At 39.4% G+C, this 16,764-nt stretch overlaps 2 protein-coding genes across 2 annotated transcripts in view; one reads left to right on the forward strand and one right to left on the reverse strand.

Annotated features, from left to right (window-relative positions):
- The window catches only part of LOC134795112 (uncharacterized), a gene marked incomplete at its 5' end in the record, with an annotated part of 78,932 nt that overhangs the window by 49,436 nt on the left and 12,732 nt on the right, over positions 1-16,764 (forward strand). The window lies entirely within an intron of this gene.
- Positions 505-2,044, reverse strand: LOC134795113 (uncharacterized). Its single transcript, XM_063766946.1, has one exon. It carries the CDS (start codon positions 2,005-2,007, stop codon positions 505-507), a length of 1,503 nt encoding a protein of 500 aa, XP_063623016.1. The 5' UTR covers positions 2,008-2,044.

Raw genomic sequence — 16,764 nt, forward strand, 5'->3', positions numbered from 1 at the left:
TAGATATTTTCACACAAGACGGTTTATCGATAACTTCTTACATCACTAGATTATCGACATTAAATGTCGACTATTGCCCATCACTGTTCTGGCTGTGTACGTATTTAGAAACTTGACTCCGCCCCTAAAATTAGTGCGATAGGGACAACTGCAGCTGAGGCGAAAAATCCTGCGTAAAAATGACAAAAATCGAGGTTTCGTAGTCCTCTTTTTCCTCCCCCAAAACTTAACCAATCGTAACCAAATTTGGAAATCTAAATGATTATGAAATTATCTGTGTCGGACCGTTTTGCTTTTTTGGCTAATTGATATCAGTTTTGAATACCACGCCTCTCATTGCGGCATAGTCTATTAGGCCATTTTGGCCGTTTTTGAAGGGCTCTAGCGCCTTAAAAAACAAAAATATCAAAAAAAGCAAAACGGTCCGACACAGATATTGACAATATTAATCTGTGTTGAAAAAATCATTGCTCTAGCTTCAAAAACCACGGAGGAAAACGAGGACTACGTTTGTATGGAGGAATGACCACTCCTGTTGGCTCTTAAGCCTGGCAGATCCTTCATATACTGTAAAACTATTGATATTGTCCCCTCTAAAAAGGTACTCACACAACTTTTGATCTTATCTCTCCATGCAACACCTTCCTCTTCAAACAGTTTCCTCTTAAGTTTAGCCAACAACAGCTGCCAGGTAATTTTTTCTTTGTGCTCCGATCGTTCTTCTTGGCTCTTGGGACCACCTTCACTGACACTCTTAACCGACATGTTGTCATCAAATAAAATCTCCGCTTGATCTTTCCTATTTTTCACACTTTTCTTCTTGTTTGCATTCACTATCCTATTAGAGTTGACTTTAGTTGAGTTTGTTTTAACCGACCCAGAGTAGCTAGACTTCTCAAGCTCATCTTTCTCTGTAGGAGGTTCCCGAGTATCCTGAGATTGTTCAAATAGAGCTTGTGACTCAACTGGTTGAGACGGTTCTTGTGGCAATATCTCAGGTGTAAACATTGGGGACGGAATATGAATAGTGTACATAGCAAGCGCCCTTTTATATGAACAATTAAATTTTGTCATCAGGTCTCTTATTTTCCGTTCTTTCACATACACTGGGCATACTTTCGCCATTGCCATATGACGACCCGAGCAGTTGTTGCACTGAAAGATTGTCGTCGTGCAATTAGGATGATTCTCTGAGCATTTAGGGCACACAATTTTACTAGAAGGGCACATTTTAACCGTGTGGCCATACCGCCAGCACCGTGCACACTGTGTTACAGGATAGTTATATGGAGCGACCTTGGTTCTAGTATCATAAATATAAACATATGTCGGCAGAGATGCGCCCTTAAAGGTAATTCTAACAGCTTCACTTGTTACCCACTTTCCGTCAGCCGTATTCCTGCGTTTCAAACGTTTCACTGCCAAAATCGCCGTCTCACTTACAAGATCTTGTAATATCTCCTCCTCAGTCATCTCAAGGTCAACATCAAAAATAACACCATACGACTGATTCTTTTCAAGCGTTCTATGACATTTAAAGCCACCCTCGTTAAAGCGCTTTGATTGAATTAGCGACTCAGCACTGGTATCACTACTACAGTGGATCAACACTTTGTACTCATTAACGTATTTTATTCGTGTTATGCCCTGTATCCCTTCGGCTTTTAATAGTTTCGCTAATCCAAATTGCTTCGGTAGTTTTTCTGTACACGTAATACAAACTTCGGTCATAAAAGTTATTTCTTCCGCAGTTCCCGTCGCGACATTATTAACTCCCCTTCTGTTGAATCTTTTTGCCCTTCGGCCCACTCTAGTCCACTGCTCCTCTCCATTTATCTCCCTACCTCTTTTAGAGGGCCGATCTAACTCTAAGTAATGCTCGCTTTCCATGTTTTCACCACCGCCAAACACCATAACCTCACTTTCGTCACAAACCACGTCGTTATTCTTCTCCCTGTCATCACACTGATCACTTTCCGAAAGATTATCTTTATCCATCTTATCCATTTAAATACAGGCACAATCTTGAAATCATTGCTTGTGTACAAACTGCGCGCGTGTGACCTTGAACCGTACGAATTCGAGAAATAATAATTCGCCGCGTCCGTCGCTCACTAGCGCCCGCGCGCAACTGCACTGAAAATTAAAAATGAAAATGAAAAAATGTTTATTCGGTTTTAGAATTACAATTACTTATACAATTGTGTGTTGGCGCCTCTTTTTAAGTAACAAATACCTGTGTTAAGAGGCACTCTGAAAACAAAAATGTCAATTTCACAGCAGATCTGTGACTGCAAAACTGTATCACTATAGCAATATGTTGTGTGACACGCATATATTGTTGTCACTCTGACAACATAAATGTTGTCGATATGGCTACATAACTGTATCACTATAACAATATGTTGTGTGGCACGCATATATTGTTGTCACTCTGACAACAAAAATGTTGTCGGTTTGGCTGCAAAACTGTGTCATTATAGAAATATGTTGTGTGACACGTATATATTGTTGACAGTCTGACAACATAAATCTTGTCTATTTGGCAGCGGAGCTGTATCACTGTAACGATACATTGTGCGACACACATAATATCGTCAGGTGACAAGCAAAACTCACTAATTACCACCACAAGTTCATAGCCATGGTGAACCATATTAGTACTAAAAGAAGGTCGATTTTTGTTTATTTTTTTTTAGTAATTAGTGACTTTTGCTTGTCACCTGACGATATATTGAATATATTAATATATTGATATTGATATATTCAATATATTTAGTGTGTCTCACAATGTATCGCTACAGTAACACCGTCCGCTGCCAAATAGACAACATTTATGTTGTCAGACTGACAACAATATATGCGTGTCACATAACATATTGCTATAGTGGCACAGTTTTGCAGCCAAATCGACAACATGTTTGTTGTCAGACTGACAACAATATATGCGTGTCACACAACATATTGCTATAGTGACACAGTTATGTAGCCAAATCGACAACATTTATGTTGTCAGTCTGACAACAATATATGCGTGCCACACAACATATTGCTATAGTGACACAGTTATGTAGCCAAATCGACAACATTTATGTTGCCAGACTGACAACAATATATGCGTGCCAGACAACATATTGCTATAGTGACACAGTTATATAGCCAAATCGACAACATTTATTTTGTCAGACTGACAACAATATATGCGTGTCACACAACATATTGCTATAGTGACACAGTTATGTAGCCAAATCGACAACATTTATGTTGCCAGACTGACAGCAATATATGCGTGCCAGACAACATATTGCTATAGTGACACAGTTATATAGCCAAATCGACAACATTTATTTTGTCAGACTGACAACAATATATGCGTGTCACACAACATATTGCTATAGTGACACAGTTATGTAGCCAAATCGACAACATTTATGTTGCCAGACTGACAACAATATATGCGTGCCAGACAACATATTGCTATAGTGACACAGTTATATAGCCAAATCGACAACATTTATTTTGTCAGACTGACAACAATATATGCGTGTCACACAACATATTGCTATAGTGACACAGTTATGTAGCCAAATCGACAACATTTATGTTGTCAGTCTGACAACAATATATGCGTATCACACAAAATATAGCTATAGTGACACAGTTTTGCAGCCAAATCGACAACAATTATGTTGTCAGACTGACAACAATATATGCGTATCACACAACATATTGCTATAGTGACACAGTTATATAGCCAAATCGACAACATTTATGTTGTCAGTCTGACAACAATATATGCGTATCACACTAAATATTGCCATAGTGACACAGTTTTGCAGCCAAATCGACAACATTTATGTTGTCATACTGACAACAATATATGCGTATCACACAAAATATTGCTATAGTGACACAGTTTTGCAGCCAAATCGACAACATCTTTGTTGTCACACTGACAACAATATGTCACAAAACTTGTTTTGATTATATGACAACGTTGTACACATTGCTATAGTGACACAGCTCTACTGTCAAATTAACAAAGTTTTTTGTTGTCAGAGTGACAACAATTAATCACAAAATTTGTTTTGACTTTATGACAACGTTGTATACATTGTTAATAGACATTGTGTTCTGGACAATTGTAAAAGTTGTTGCAGAATGTTGTTATATCAACAATAAACTAGCGACAATAAAAACGTTAACTCAATAGCAATGTAACAATGTGGGTTGTGTGGCGTTAAAGTTTTATTGTTAGATCAACAGTATTTTTCTCTCAGTGTAGAGTTACTGTGCGAACTACTTTTCGTTTCGCGTGGGTAATCTTCGTGGAAATCTGACTCCGAGCCCGTGCTACAGTCGCGGGAGAACGCGGGGACGCGAGATCTAGAGGGAGCGTTGCTCGACCGCCTAGGTTCGTGTTCAAAAGATACCGTGTTCACTACAGCTCGCGATCTAGTAGCCGGTCTGCGGTTTACGCGTTTGGCTGCAGTACTAATATCGTTGAGAAACTCAGATAAAGCGGCTAAGCCGGGAGTTTCCGAATTAGTCTGCCTATATTTGGCCCATTCGTAACGCACTATCAAATTTAATTTGTCCACTATTTTGTTCACTAGTTCAGGCGCGTGCAAATATTTTTCTTGACGCAATGATTTTACGGTGGCGACGGCGTTCGCGATATGCGCGGCAAACGACGAGATATTAGCATTGTCTTCAGACAAACGCGGCATGCGTTTGATATTATGCAGCTCCGTAAGCACAATTTCCTCGGGGTCGCCAAATTGCCGTTCTAGCGCTTCCATAATTTCGTATGGATCCTGAACAGTGTACATGATCGATTTTACGGCCGTCCGGGCCTCGCCTTTAAGCGCGCGTCTGATTCTACTGACATTATTGACGGCACTAAACATGGGCGACGTGTCCTCGAACTCCGCTCTAAACGATATCCATTCGGTGATATCTCCGCCGAACGGGGGTAGCTCAGGCGGCTTGTGATACATCGGCGGGTAGGTACCGTGTGGTACCTCTAAATATCGCGGTTGCGGTTTGCTGGCCCGGTCGGGCGCGGCGCGCGGCGCGGTCTCTTTCGGCGGCGGGATTTTTACGTTTTTACGCGCGATCTCGCGCTGTAGCGTCGCTTGTCGTTCTACCCAACTTCTAGTTCGTACCTCGGCCTCGGACTCGACACTGCCGCCGTCAGACTGCGCCTTAACTTGGGCAATCTGCAGCATTAACTTGGCAGTATCGGACTCTGCTTTGGCTACGACTAGAGCGGCTTTACGAACCTCGAGCTCTGCTAACAGCACGGTTAATTCACTATCGCGGTCCCTACTTACCGATTCGCGAACAGACCTAACTGACTCGCGAACAGACGGCGCTCGCGGCGGCGGCGCAACAACGCGCGGCGCTGGCACTAAAGTATTCGACCGACTGCGAACTACCACTGTATCGTTATGACGCTCGTCTGAGTGTACCGACTCATTTTCTTTCTCATCACTAGTTTTCTGGTCGCCACTGGTGCCTTTGCTCCACGTATTGGTTGCGCCGGACGTAGTATTGCCGGACGAGGGCGTAGGCGTGGGGACAGGCAGGTCCCGTTTGCGTGAGCGTAGTGATCTTCCGTCTTGCGACATCTTCTTCTTTCTTGATTTTTACGCACACAACACAACACAACACTTGACACACGCGGGGGGTCCCTAACTATATACAAATTTACCTGCCTAACGCCTATGCTCTGACGCTACCGAGCGCAGCGTCAGTGCCCCTAAGCGTGGATCCCTCGGTGCACTGAATCTCCCGCAATGGCTAAAGTGCAAGGCCTAGAGCGTTCGAAAGCAGTGTGATGGTATCACCATGTGACACATGCAACTAAAGTTGCCAGGACACGTGAGTGGAGGCGAACCTACAACACTGCACGGTCCACCGGCAAGCCGGTAATGGTGGGGTCGTGGGGACGGAAAAGGTTGGTAGATAAGGTCTGAGCCGAAGCGAACTTCGGGGGCTCAGCGCGTTCGTTTTTCTTATTTCTTTGTTCTCCTGAATTAAGTATAGTTCTACTTAAAATTCAGCGCGTACTTGTTTCTTTCTTCATTCGGCAAACGAAGGACCATAATGTCGAGCGTAGTTACTGTGGGGCTCGCAGATTCCGAAGTCAGGAACTCGTACACGATGGCTGGAACGCGCTGGCTGGCTGCTGCAGATTACCTTCTTGATACCGCTACCACCATTACCGGGAGTGTAGTTGGAGTTCAATAAAAACACATATGTATGTTTTAGAAAACTTGGAGAGTGTTGGGAGGCTGATGCCTCTGTGGCTATTGATGAGTGAGTGACAAGCACCCAGGGTGGGCGCGTATATATAGGCGCGCTCGGCGCGATCCCCACCGTAGGTACTTTAGGCCACGCCTACTCAAGGCGTGGGTGTTACGTGCAGAGTAAGTATTTTATTTATTGAACCAATCACAGTAGCGTATTACAAATGTTTACAAAATTAGGGAAAAGGGTAATATTTAATTGGGGAACAATAAAGACTTATAACTAGTGTAACGTAGACATTTTCTTAAATTTTAAATTAATATTTTTGGGTTGAATTCCTTTTCTTATTTCGATGATTTTAACAATATCCCAAACTAACTCGATTGGTTGCACTTATTTGCATAATCTGTTGCATTCAGATGCACCTCTTTATGCTTATCTGTTGTCGGGGTTGTCATACGAGTAAAAATAATTAAAACTTGAGATATTTAGGTTGTCACTCCAGGAAAACTTTGTATGATTTAGATATGTTTTTTTAGGTAAGAGAGAATTTAGATGTTAAATAAAACATAGGAATCACAGACTCCAAAAAGGGGGCTCTGATATGAAACTTTATTAGATTTATTGATAAAATATATTTCTTAGGCTCAGGAGTGAATTGTTAAATAAATCAGTCAGAATTTTCGTAGGATTTGTGTCTTCAAGGGATTGGCACCCTACTTTTGTTTTGGCCTTTTGTACTCAACATATGAGGAGGTCATTTTGAGATGACATGCACTTTTGATGTGTGGACCCCTCCGGGGACGCACGCTCGCATGAGTACTATTTGTGGTGAGACCACACATTCGCCATGTTGGTCGAAATGCTGGAAGCAGCTCGAGTCCTTCGGTGTGCTCCACTGAGTAAGTACAAATGGAATTTAGGTGTGATCAACTCCACAATGGCGCGAAACGTTGTGGGTTCGTCCTTAACCAGGTTTTTGGTTCTTTACAGAGTTGACTCCTGCTCGAGGGTTGGGAGTGCTCCGCCAGAAGTCCTAACAGCTTCCAGTGCGGTGAGCTAAATTTCCAATTGTTTCATATTTTCTTTAGCGGCCATTAAGGCGTCGGCTAATGTATCCATTTCTCGGTTTACAGGAGCCGGGAGCTTGTGAATTTTTTTGGAAGAGCTTTCGAATTCTTTTGAAATTCATTTGAAGATGTTTAGAAGTTGTAAAATGAGGCTGTGGGATCTGTACCACGCCATCTGCAGCGGCCGGCTCCAACCAGGTTAGCGGCCAGCTTCCCGGGGAAAGGCGAGTACGCCCCCCGCTGCTGCAGTTCCAGCAGCAGTTTTTGAGGTCGGTCTGTTGCATAACTTTTGAGTGGCATCCGCCGCCAACTACAAATTTAAAATGGTTAATTATGATTTAATTTTATTCAGTTTGAAGTTTTGAAAGTTCTGGTGCATAAAACTTAGGTATTTCGAAATTTAGTTTTTAATTAATGGGTGTAAACTAGGGTGGGTCGATTTTGTAAAAATAATATTTTTAATGCTGGGTACGTTTAAAAAGTTGTGTTTTGGTCTGTTTAGCATCAGAAAAATAATCAAAAAAAAAACCTATATAACTTTTAGCCCTCTACCATGGCTTCAATATTTCTAAATTATATATTTTTCGACGTTTTTATTTTTGTATCTAAAATGTGTCCGAAAGCTTTTTTATTTAATTTTATAGTTTATTCATTCATTGCGAGTATCGGAACGTACATTACAATGGTCTTTTTTTTAAATCATAGACAAAAGTAAGCTTTCTTGCGTCAAAACTGTCAACTCAATTTTCGCGTTACCCGCCAATTTGTTCATAAATTTGTCAAATAGTTGTTTTCATAACTCATTAATAGTTTTTAAGTAAAAATAAATAAAACCAAGTGAAAATCTTATTAAACATTTAGAAAACCCTATAATAATTCAACTTTATTCAAGTTTTGTTCATAAATATGAGTGCTAAGCAATCTACCGTCAAAACACGAAGTGAAGTTACTTGCCCTTTGTTTGGACCACCTTCAGATCTTAACGTGAAACTTTTACCGACGATATCAGACACTATTAAGTATATACTTATCGTAAGACACCGTATGCAAGATCTTAATTCCGGAAAACAACCGTCAATAACCCATGTTTTTGCTTGTGTGAGCTGCGACATCGAGAAGATCTGGGCTTCCGCTTCTATTCCTACTGTAAGAGAATAAAGGAGTTGTTAAAAAAGTATTACGACGAATACTTAAAGGTAATACGGTACCCTAAAAGTAAAATAAACGACAACTATAGGGATAAGTTGACGAGCTTTAAAAACGGCTGTTTAACGCAACTTTTCGACATTGCAGCTTGCAAGTGCACGATTGTACTGAGGACCGATTATTGTTCCTGTGCTAAACAAAATAAAGTACCAGTCATCGAACAAAAATTTCTACTAGATCAACGATCTCACAGACAAATGATTATAGCTGGTGTAGACAAAATTCAGACTCAAAAAAATTGCTCAAAAATTGAAAGACAGCAAAAGTTGCAGAACCGTATGATGGATTTTTATAACTCTCAACCAGGTCTAAGCTCCAACCGAAAAATAGCACGTACTTCGCTTGCTTCACATACTGATTCGAATGCCATCATAGATACTCCATCTGTAATATCACTGCCGAAGACTGATACACCTTATAACACCCTAAGATTGCCAGAACTGGCGAAGACGTGTGATCGGTACGGAATTTCAAATCGATCCGGAGCTGCAATCGCAACTGCTGTGCTGCAAGACGTAGGACTTATATCTCACGACGACAAAAACTTAGTAGTGGATAAAAACAAACTATGGCGGGCTCGAAATAACGAAAGATGTAACTTGCAGGAGAATATGAGTCATGATCAATTGGAAGCGATTTATTTTGACGGCAGGAAGGACAAAACCTTGCTTATCGAAAATTCGAATGGTCGCTCCTATCGTAGACTTACTGTGGAAGAACATATATCGCTTATAAGTGAACCAGGCTCTTTATACTTAGGACACACGACACCACGAACAGGAACTGGCAAAGAAATTTGCAATTCAATCGTTGAATACTGTCAAAGCCACGAAATCGACTTAAATGAATTAAAATGTATAGGTTGTGATGGGACTGCCACGAATACTGGGTGGAAAGCAGGAGTTATTAGATTAACTGAGTTGAAGTTGCAAAAACCATTACAGTGGCTTGTATGCCAACTCCATGCCAATGAGTTGCCTTTACGACACTTATTTTGTCAGCTGGATGGAGGCACAAGTGGACCTAGAGAGTACTCGGGGCCCATAGGAAAAGCTCTAGAAACCTGTGATAAACTGCGTGTAAAAAAGTACGCAGCTATTACTAGTGGTATTACTGATATAGACCAAAATGTCCTAAAATCTTTAAGTACGGACCAAAAGTATTTGTACGAAATGTGTTGTGCTGTGTCGACGGGAACTTGTAGTGCAGAACTCGCAAATAGACAACCTGGAAAGATGGCTCATTCTCGTTGGCTTACCACAGCAAATCGTATATTACGATATTATATTGGATGTGAGAAACCGTCGAATAAATTGAAAATTCTAACAGAATACATTGTCAAAGTGTACGCACCGGTCTGGTTTGAAATAAAGAAAAAATCGTCGTGTATTTATGGAACCCACCACGTATTTAATTTAATACGTTTAACTAGATCATTCGGTGACGATGTGAGGTCTATTATTGATCCAGTAATCCAGAGGAATGCTTTTTTTACTCACCCTGAAAACATACTGGTGGCTATGATATCGGATGAGAGAAAATCTGTGAGAGAACTTGCTCTAAGAAAAATTTTACAAGCAAGACGACAGCCAATCACTGGTTCTGTCAGAGTGTTTAAATTGCCTCAGCTCAATTTTAATGCAACTGATTATATAGACATGATAATCTGGGCTGAGTGTCAAGTTACACCTCCGCCGATTATGAGCCATGTGTCTGAGGAGGATTTGCAGAAGATGATAGATGACGTCTCGCTAGCTCGAGATGTCGTTTTCTCTAAGTTTCCCTGTCACACGCAAGCAGTAGAACGGTGCATAAAACTTGTAACGGAAGCATCGATTACGGTGGCTTCAAAAAATGCACGGGATGGACTTATTCGGACCAAACTGAAATCCAGATCTGTAATGCCATCTTTTGACAATAAGGCACAATACAACTGCTAATTTAGTTAAAATTCAAGTTTTTCAACACTAAAACTTTCGACATTATGCATTTATTTTGTAACAAAAATGGCTTATTTATAAATAATTAGACTATGTTTTATACAATACATGTGGTTTTTATTATTTAGTACTACAAAAAAATATAAATAATCATACACGAAACTGACGTCGAATATTTCAATAATTTAAAACTTTGAGCAGCTGTAGAAGGCTAAATCATATAACGAATCAACATTTTTTTAACTGAATATAAGAGCTTAAACAAAATAGCAACTTTTTAGACCCCCCCAGGTACGATTTACGCAAAAAAATATTTTTTCATACAATATCGGCCCACCCTAGTGTAAACCCTTATAACTAGAACCTGTGAAGCGACCCTGCTTTGCCACTGAGCTTTTGCAACAACATTTGGTTAATAAAGTTTGTTAGATATAAATTTGTTTAATTGTCTCTCCTGCTAGCTTTGCTACAGCAAGGTTTCCGTTCAGTCTATTTTATTTAATTTTGATTTAATTTTATTTTGTTAACATGGCTGTTTCCAATTTTCGACAAGCCGGAGCTTTTTCTTTTATTTATTTTACCCCCTTACAAAACAGCCGTGTTACAATGGCGCCCAAGGATTTTCATGTTTCTAAATAATTACTTGCTGGAGGAAAAGCCTAGACTTATTTTTATGCACCAGAAAATCATTTTGTTTAACTCACCTTTTGTAGAGTATTTTGTTACATTGCAAAGATGTTTTAGGTATTGCATACCATAATTTGGGCATTTGCCTACATTTCTATTGAATTTTGTGCACAATTACATGTAATTTTTCTGAAAACGATTGAATTTTGTATGACACATTTTGAGGTTATAAAAATTTGCTGACTTGACAGATGTCAAAGCACATGTTGCATTTTTAGTCAATTTGGACACTATTTTGAAGTTTTGACAATAGTATTTCGTTTGGTTTCACATTTAACATTTTAATTTCAATTAAAAATAAAAATGTTGTATTTTATAACATAAAAAAAGAGAACACAATTTTGCCACTTGGGATCACATGTAATATTTGTATTTAGTTTAGAATTTCATATTTTAAGAGAAAGATTTGTGAATTTTAATAGAAACTTGTCACTTTATTATTTTTATATGTTTGATGGAACTGCATTTTTTTCAATAGTTTGTATATAAATTTTGTAACTTTTTACACAGAGATTTGTTTTGTATGGTTAAGCCTAAAGGCATAGTAATTTCACCACATACCAAGTGTTGTTAAGGAAAACAATAGTTAACACAATTAACATAATTTAATTTCATTTTATTACACAGCACATTTGTTGTAAACATGAAGCACCAGAAATTTCAATGCAGTAGCATATTTAGTATATTAAAGTTGAAACACAACACTCAATTTCACAGCTTATTGATAATAATTTATTTAGGAAGGTCAATGCAAATCAGGAGCTCATCCTAGGTCCAAGCAGCTGTGGAAGCAGTGTCGGCATTTTGTTTTTCAGAGCTCTCCGCATAGCCGCAGGGGAACCAGTTTATTATAGAAGTATGGTCTGGCAGTAGTGTCCGGCAAGCTTCTTGTGGTGTTTCATAGTGATTTAAACTTCTGAAAGATTGAAGATATTCTTCTTTGGCGTGCTAGCGCATTCAGTTCCAGAACAATTATTGACATCATTTAATTTTCAAAATTAGCAATTCCTGTGATCTGGCTGTCCAGTTGTAGAAAGGGCTGGATGTTTTTTGTTTTTGTAGTGGTGATATATCCAAAGTCAGCACGGTTTTGATGTAATCTGTAACAATTTCACTTAAATTTTGAGGTATGCAATACATTTTTGGTTACTTTATTTCATTTGGCTTTGCAATGACATTTAGCGTTTATTTTGAAGGGAGGGGGATAATCGTGTGAAATAAGATGACTCCTGATCTCATAATTTAGTGTTTTACCTGTATTTTTGGTAGTTTTCGATTAACTCTGAGTCGAGTTTTGAGTCGCTGAAATCGACATTTATTTAGCGGTTTCGAGTTTTAATGGTACTCCACACAACTTACGACTTGTGTTTCATATTAAATGGTAATTTTCCAAATTAGAATGGTATTCACAACCAAAGTTTTACTTTTGTGATTTAGTTTAATGTGCAAAGTAATTTTTTTAAAGCATAAAATTGTTTTTTTAAAACACAGAGACGTCACTAGGTTGCGTTCGGAAACGCGTAATTTTTAGAAATGTTTTCTTTATTTCGTAACGAGTTCGGCGTTTAAAAAAACGCTCGTTTTTTTTAAAATGTCATTTTGAAATTTGTTTGAATATTGATATTTATTTAGTTAAATACAATATAGTTATTTTGTTTTAGAACATTACGAGATTTGGTTTTAGTCAGGTTTTAGTACTCAAATTTAATGAGATAAATTAATTTGAAGTAGTTTTTTTAATTCGGCCAAGATTTTAGTTTAAAATTTCGTTTTGAGATTTGGCGGGAATTTCGAATAAGGCTCGTGGCATGTTTTGGATTTTGACACAAGTTTTTGGTAGGTTTTCAATGAGGTGGTATTTTCCAAGGCCTCGCCTACACAATAACGTTTAGTTTCACGGTTGTCTCGTTTGGAGTGTTGGGTTTTATGGTAAAATATCCAATCACGACTTTATGCACGGTACGTGGTGAACAGCACTGACTGTATTCACTACTAATTTTGTTTGGGGATGGAAGAACGGGATTTGAAATGCGTGAAGTATGGTAGGGGCGACAGATGAGATATGAAAGGTATGGTAAAGTGTGTGAAGTATATTTGGGGCGAAACAACTTGCTCACCTTTTAAGGTCAGAGCGAGTCCTTAACATGGCAAATTTGGATTTCGGTAGTAGGTTTCGAGTGCTTACCACACTCGAGCACGGTTTTGTGCAATTTTGCGTATTTGTGGCTACGCTTTTGGTCGGTATGGGGTTCATACCCAGCAGTTACCATTTTTGAGGGGCTGTTTTAAATTGGGTTCTTGCTTTTTTGGACATATCGACCGCGGTACCCCTTTTGGTTTGGTACCTCTTTTTATCGTGTTGACGATCCAATGTGCCATTTTTGAAGGCGTTGGAACGGCACACGGTGTCTCCGCCACCTTTTTACGCCTGCTACCGCAATGCAAGTCAGCGAAATGGTTGAAGTTTTTTAGGTTTAGTGTGGTTTGAGAGTTTTGGGGAGTTATCCTTGGACGCACGATCCCTCGTCTTGTACCAGTCGTCGTGCCGCCAAGGACGACAAACCACTCACCTGCTATGTTATGTACCTCGTTTTGTTTAAGTATACCATATTTTCATATTTTTTGGTATGGTTTTTTTTGATTCCGGAGAGTGGGTGGGGACAGGTGTACCTTACCAACTCAAAGGGCCGTTTTGGATTTTTTAGGGTTCTTTGATGATTGTTGTCTACCTGAAGGGTTGGGACAAACCTTAGTGTCCTCAACCGGTAGGGTTGCAACGAAGGTTTTAGTTGAAGGCTTATAGTTAGTGGACTACTTATAGGTCTCATTTCGCCCGGTCTATCTGAGTTTTTTGAGGAATGCTGAACATCGGTCCTGGCGGTTGGTTTTGGCTTTCTCAGCACAACAAGCTTTTATCGCGTTGTACTGGGAAGGCCAACGGTTTGTTTACGGGTTGGAAGGATAGACGGAGGTTTTTTTCTATGTGCAGTGCAGTTGGCCGCATAGTTTTTTTTTCACCTTCCGTGGTGTTGACGTGGGTTCGAGATGTTGTTTAGATTTTTTTTGTTCGGTCAGAACAGCAGTTTGTTTAGATTAATTAACGTTTGTATGATTTCACTTTTAGATTTTGGGTAGTTTGTTTGAGCATTTTTGGTAAGTTTGAATCTCGAAGTTGCGTCAGACCTTTTGTTGAGATTCTAGGTTTTCTAGATCAGTTTTTTGAGTAGATTAGTTTTCTGGCCCTCATTTTGTGTTAGTGGTGCAAGTCGCTGAGGACAGCGAGCGGTTCACCTACGTTGAACCTTAAAATCGGGGAGGGGGGTATTGTAACGTAGACATTTTCTTAAATTTTAAATTAATATTTTTGGGTTGAATTCCTTTTCTTATTTCGATGATTTTAACAATATCCCAAACTAACTCGATTGGTTGCACTTATTTGCATAATCTGTTGCATTCAGATGCACCTCTTTATGCTTATCTGTTGTCGGGGTTGTCATACGAGTAAAAATAATTAAAACTTGAGATATTTAGGTTGTCACTCCAGGAAAACTTTGTATGATTTAGATATGTTTTTTTAGGTAAGAGAGAATTTAGATGTTAAATAAAACATAGGAATCACAGACTCCAAAAAGGGGGCTCTGATATGAAACTTTATTAGATTTATTGATAAAATATATTTCTTAGGCTCAGGAGTGAATTGTTAAATAAATCAGTCAGAATTTTCGTAGGATTTGTGTCTTCAAGGGATTGGCACCCTACTTTTGTTTTGGCCTTTTGTACTCAACATATGAGGAGGTCATTTTGAGATGACATGCACTTTTGATGTGTGGACCCCTCCGGGGACGCACGCTCGCATGAGTACTATTTGTGGTGAGACCACACATTCGCCATGTTGGTCGAAATGCTGGAAGCAGCTCGAGTCCTTCGGTGTGCTCCACTGAGTAAGTACAAATGGAATTTAGGTGTGATCAACTCCACAATGGCGCGAAACGTTGTGGGTTCGTCCTTAACCAGGTTTTTGGTTCTTTACAGAGTTGACTCCTGCTCGAGGGTTGGGAGTGCTCCGCCAGAAGTCCTAACAGCTTCCAGTGCGGTGAGCTAAATTTCCAATTGTTTCATATTTTCTTTAGCGGCCATTAAGGCGTCGGCTAATGTATCCATTTCTCGGTTTACAGGAGCCGGGAGCTTGTGAATTTTTTTGGAAGAGCTTTCGAATTCTTTTGAAATTCATTTGAAGATGTTTAGAAGTTGTAAAATGAGGCTGTGGGATCTGTACCACGCCATCTGCAGCGGCCGGCTCCAACCAGGTTAGCGGCCAGCTTCCCGGGGAAAGGCGAGTACGCCCCCCGCTGCTGCAGTTCCAGCAGCAGTTTTTGAGGTCGGTCTGTTGCATAACTTTTGAGTGGCATCCGCCGCCAACTACAAATTTAAAATGGTTAATTATGATTTAATTTTATTCAGTTTGAAGTTTTGAAAGTTCTGGTGCATAAAACTTAGGTATTTCGAAATTTAGTTTTTAATTAATGGGTGTAAACCCTTATAACTAGAACCTGTGAAGCGACCCTGCTTTGCCACTGAGCTTTTGCAACAACATTTGGTTAATAAAGTTTGTTAGATATAAATTTGTTTAATTGTCTCTCCTGCTAGCTTTCCTACAGCAAGGTTTCCGTTCAGTCTATTTTATTTAATTTTGATTTAATTTTATTTTGTTAACATGGCTGTTTCCAATTTTCGACAAGCCGGAGCTTTTTCTTTTATTTATTTTACCCCCTTACAAAACAGCCGTGTTACAATTGTAACACGTGACATAATAAAATGGTAAAAATAAGACACAAGTTACATGGTAAAAATAATGACAATAAACACACAGTAAAATACACGACAGAAATTATAATTATTTATTTACACGTTCTTTATATTTTACTTTACTAATACCTATTCGCGACAATTGTTTTATTAAACGCATTTAAGATGTGACTTGTAAAGTTCAAATATCATTCTATTTAGTCTTTGTTGTCTGTGTGGAGTAATAACAAGTTTTGGATAATCATTGGACAATTTTCCGCAAGGTCTATGAAATATCCTCTTAAGGCCTCCAAGTTAATCAAAATGGTATCAATACACGGCAATAACGACAACCAACGCGTCGACTTCATTTTTCGCCAAATCGTACAACCTATATCCATTACTCTCATAGCCAAGAAAGATACAACGCTTGCTTTTGGGTTCAAGCTTATTCCGTTTCACTATGGCGTGGTATAGTTACCTCTATACCGGTGATAACCTCAAATCGAGGCATTAAAATTTCCTTTATATTGTTGATGTCCTCGAGTTGAGGTATTAGAATGACCTCTGTCATCTGTATCCACGATATCCGTAGCCATGGTACTGGTTCCTGTTGAGAGGTAAGCCTCTTAAATTCAGCATCGTATTGGTCTCAGGCTGCGCAGACTCCTCGTCCTGTGCAGCACACAAGGCATCCTTGAAGTCTGTGTAGGCTCGAGCCGCTATAATCGTACTGGGCTATAACCGCGAAAATCGAAGTTTGCAAATTGCGGGCATTTTTCTCTGTCACTCTAATTACGCCTTCACTGGAGTAAAAGAGA

This window comes from Cydia splendana, chromosome 11 (genome assembly GCF_910591565.1).
Source record: "Cydia splendana chromosome 11, ilCydSple1.2, whole genome shotgun sequence".
Lineage (NCBI taxonomy): Eukaryota > Metazoa > Arthropoda > Insecta > Lepidoptera > Tortricidae > Cydia > Cydia splendana.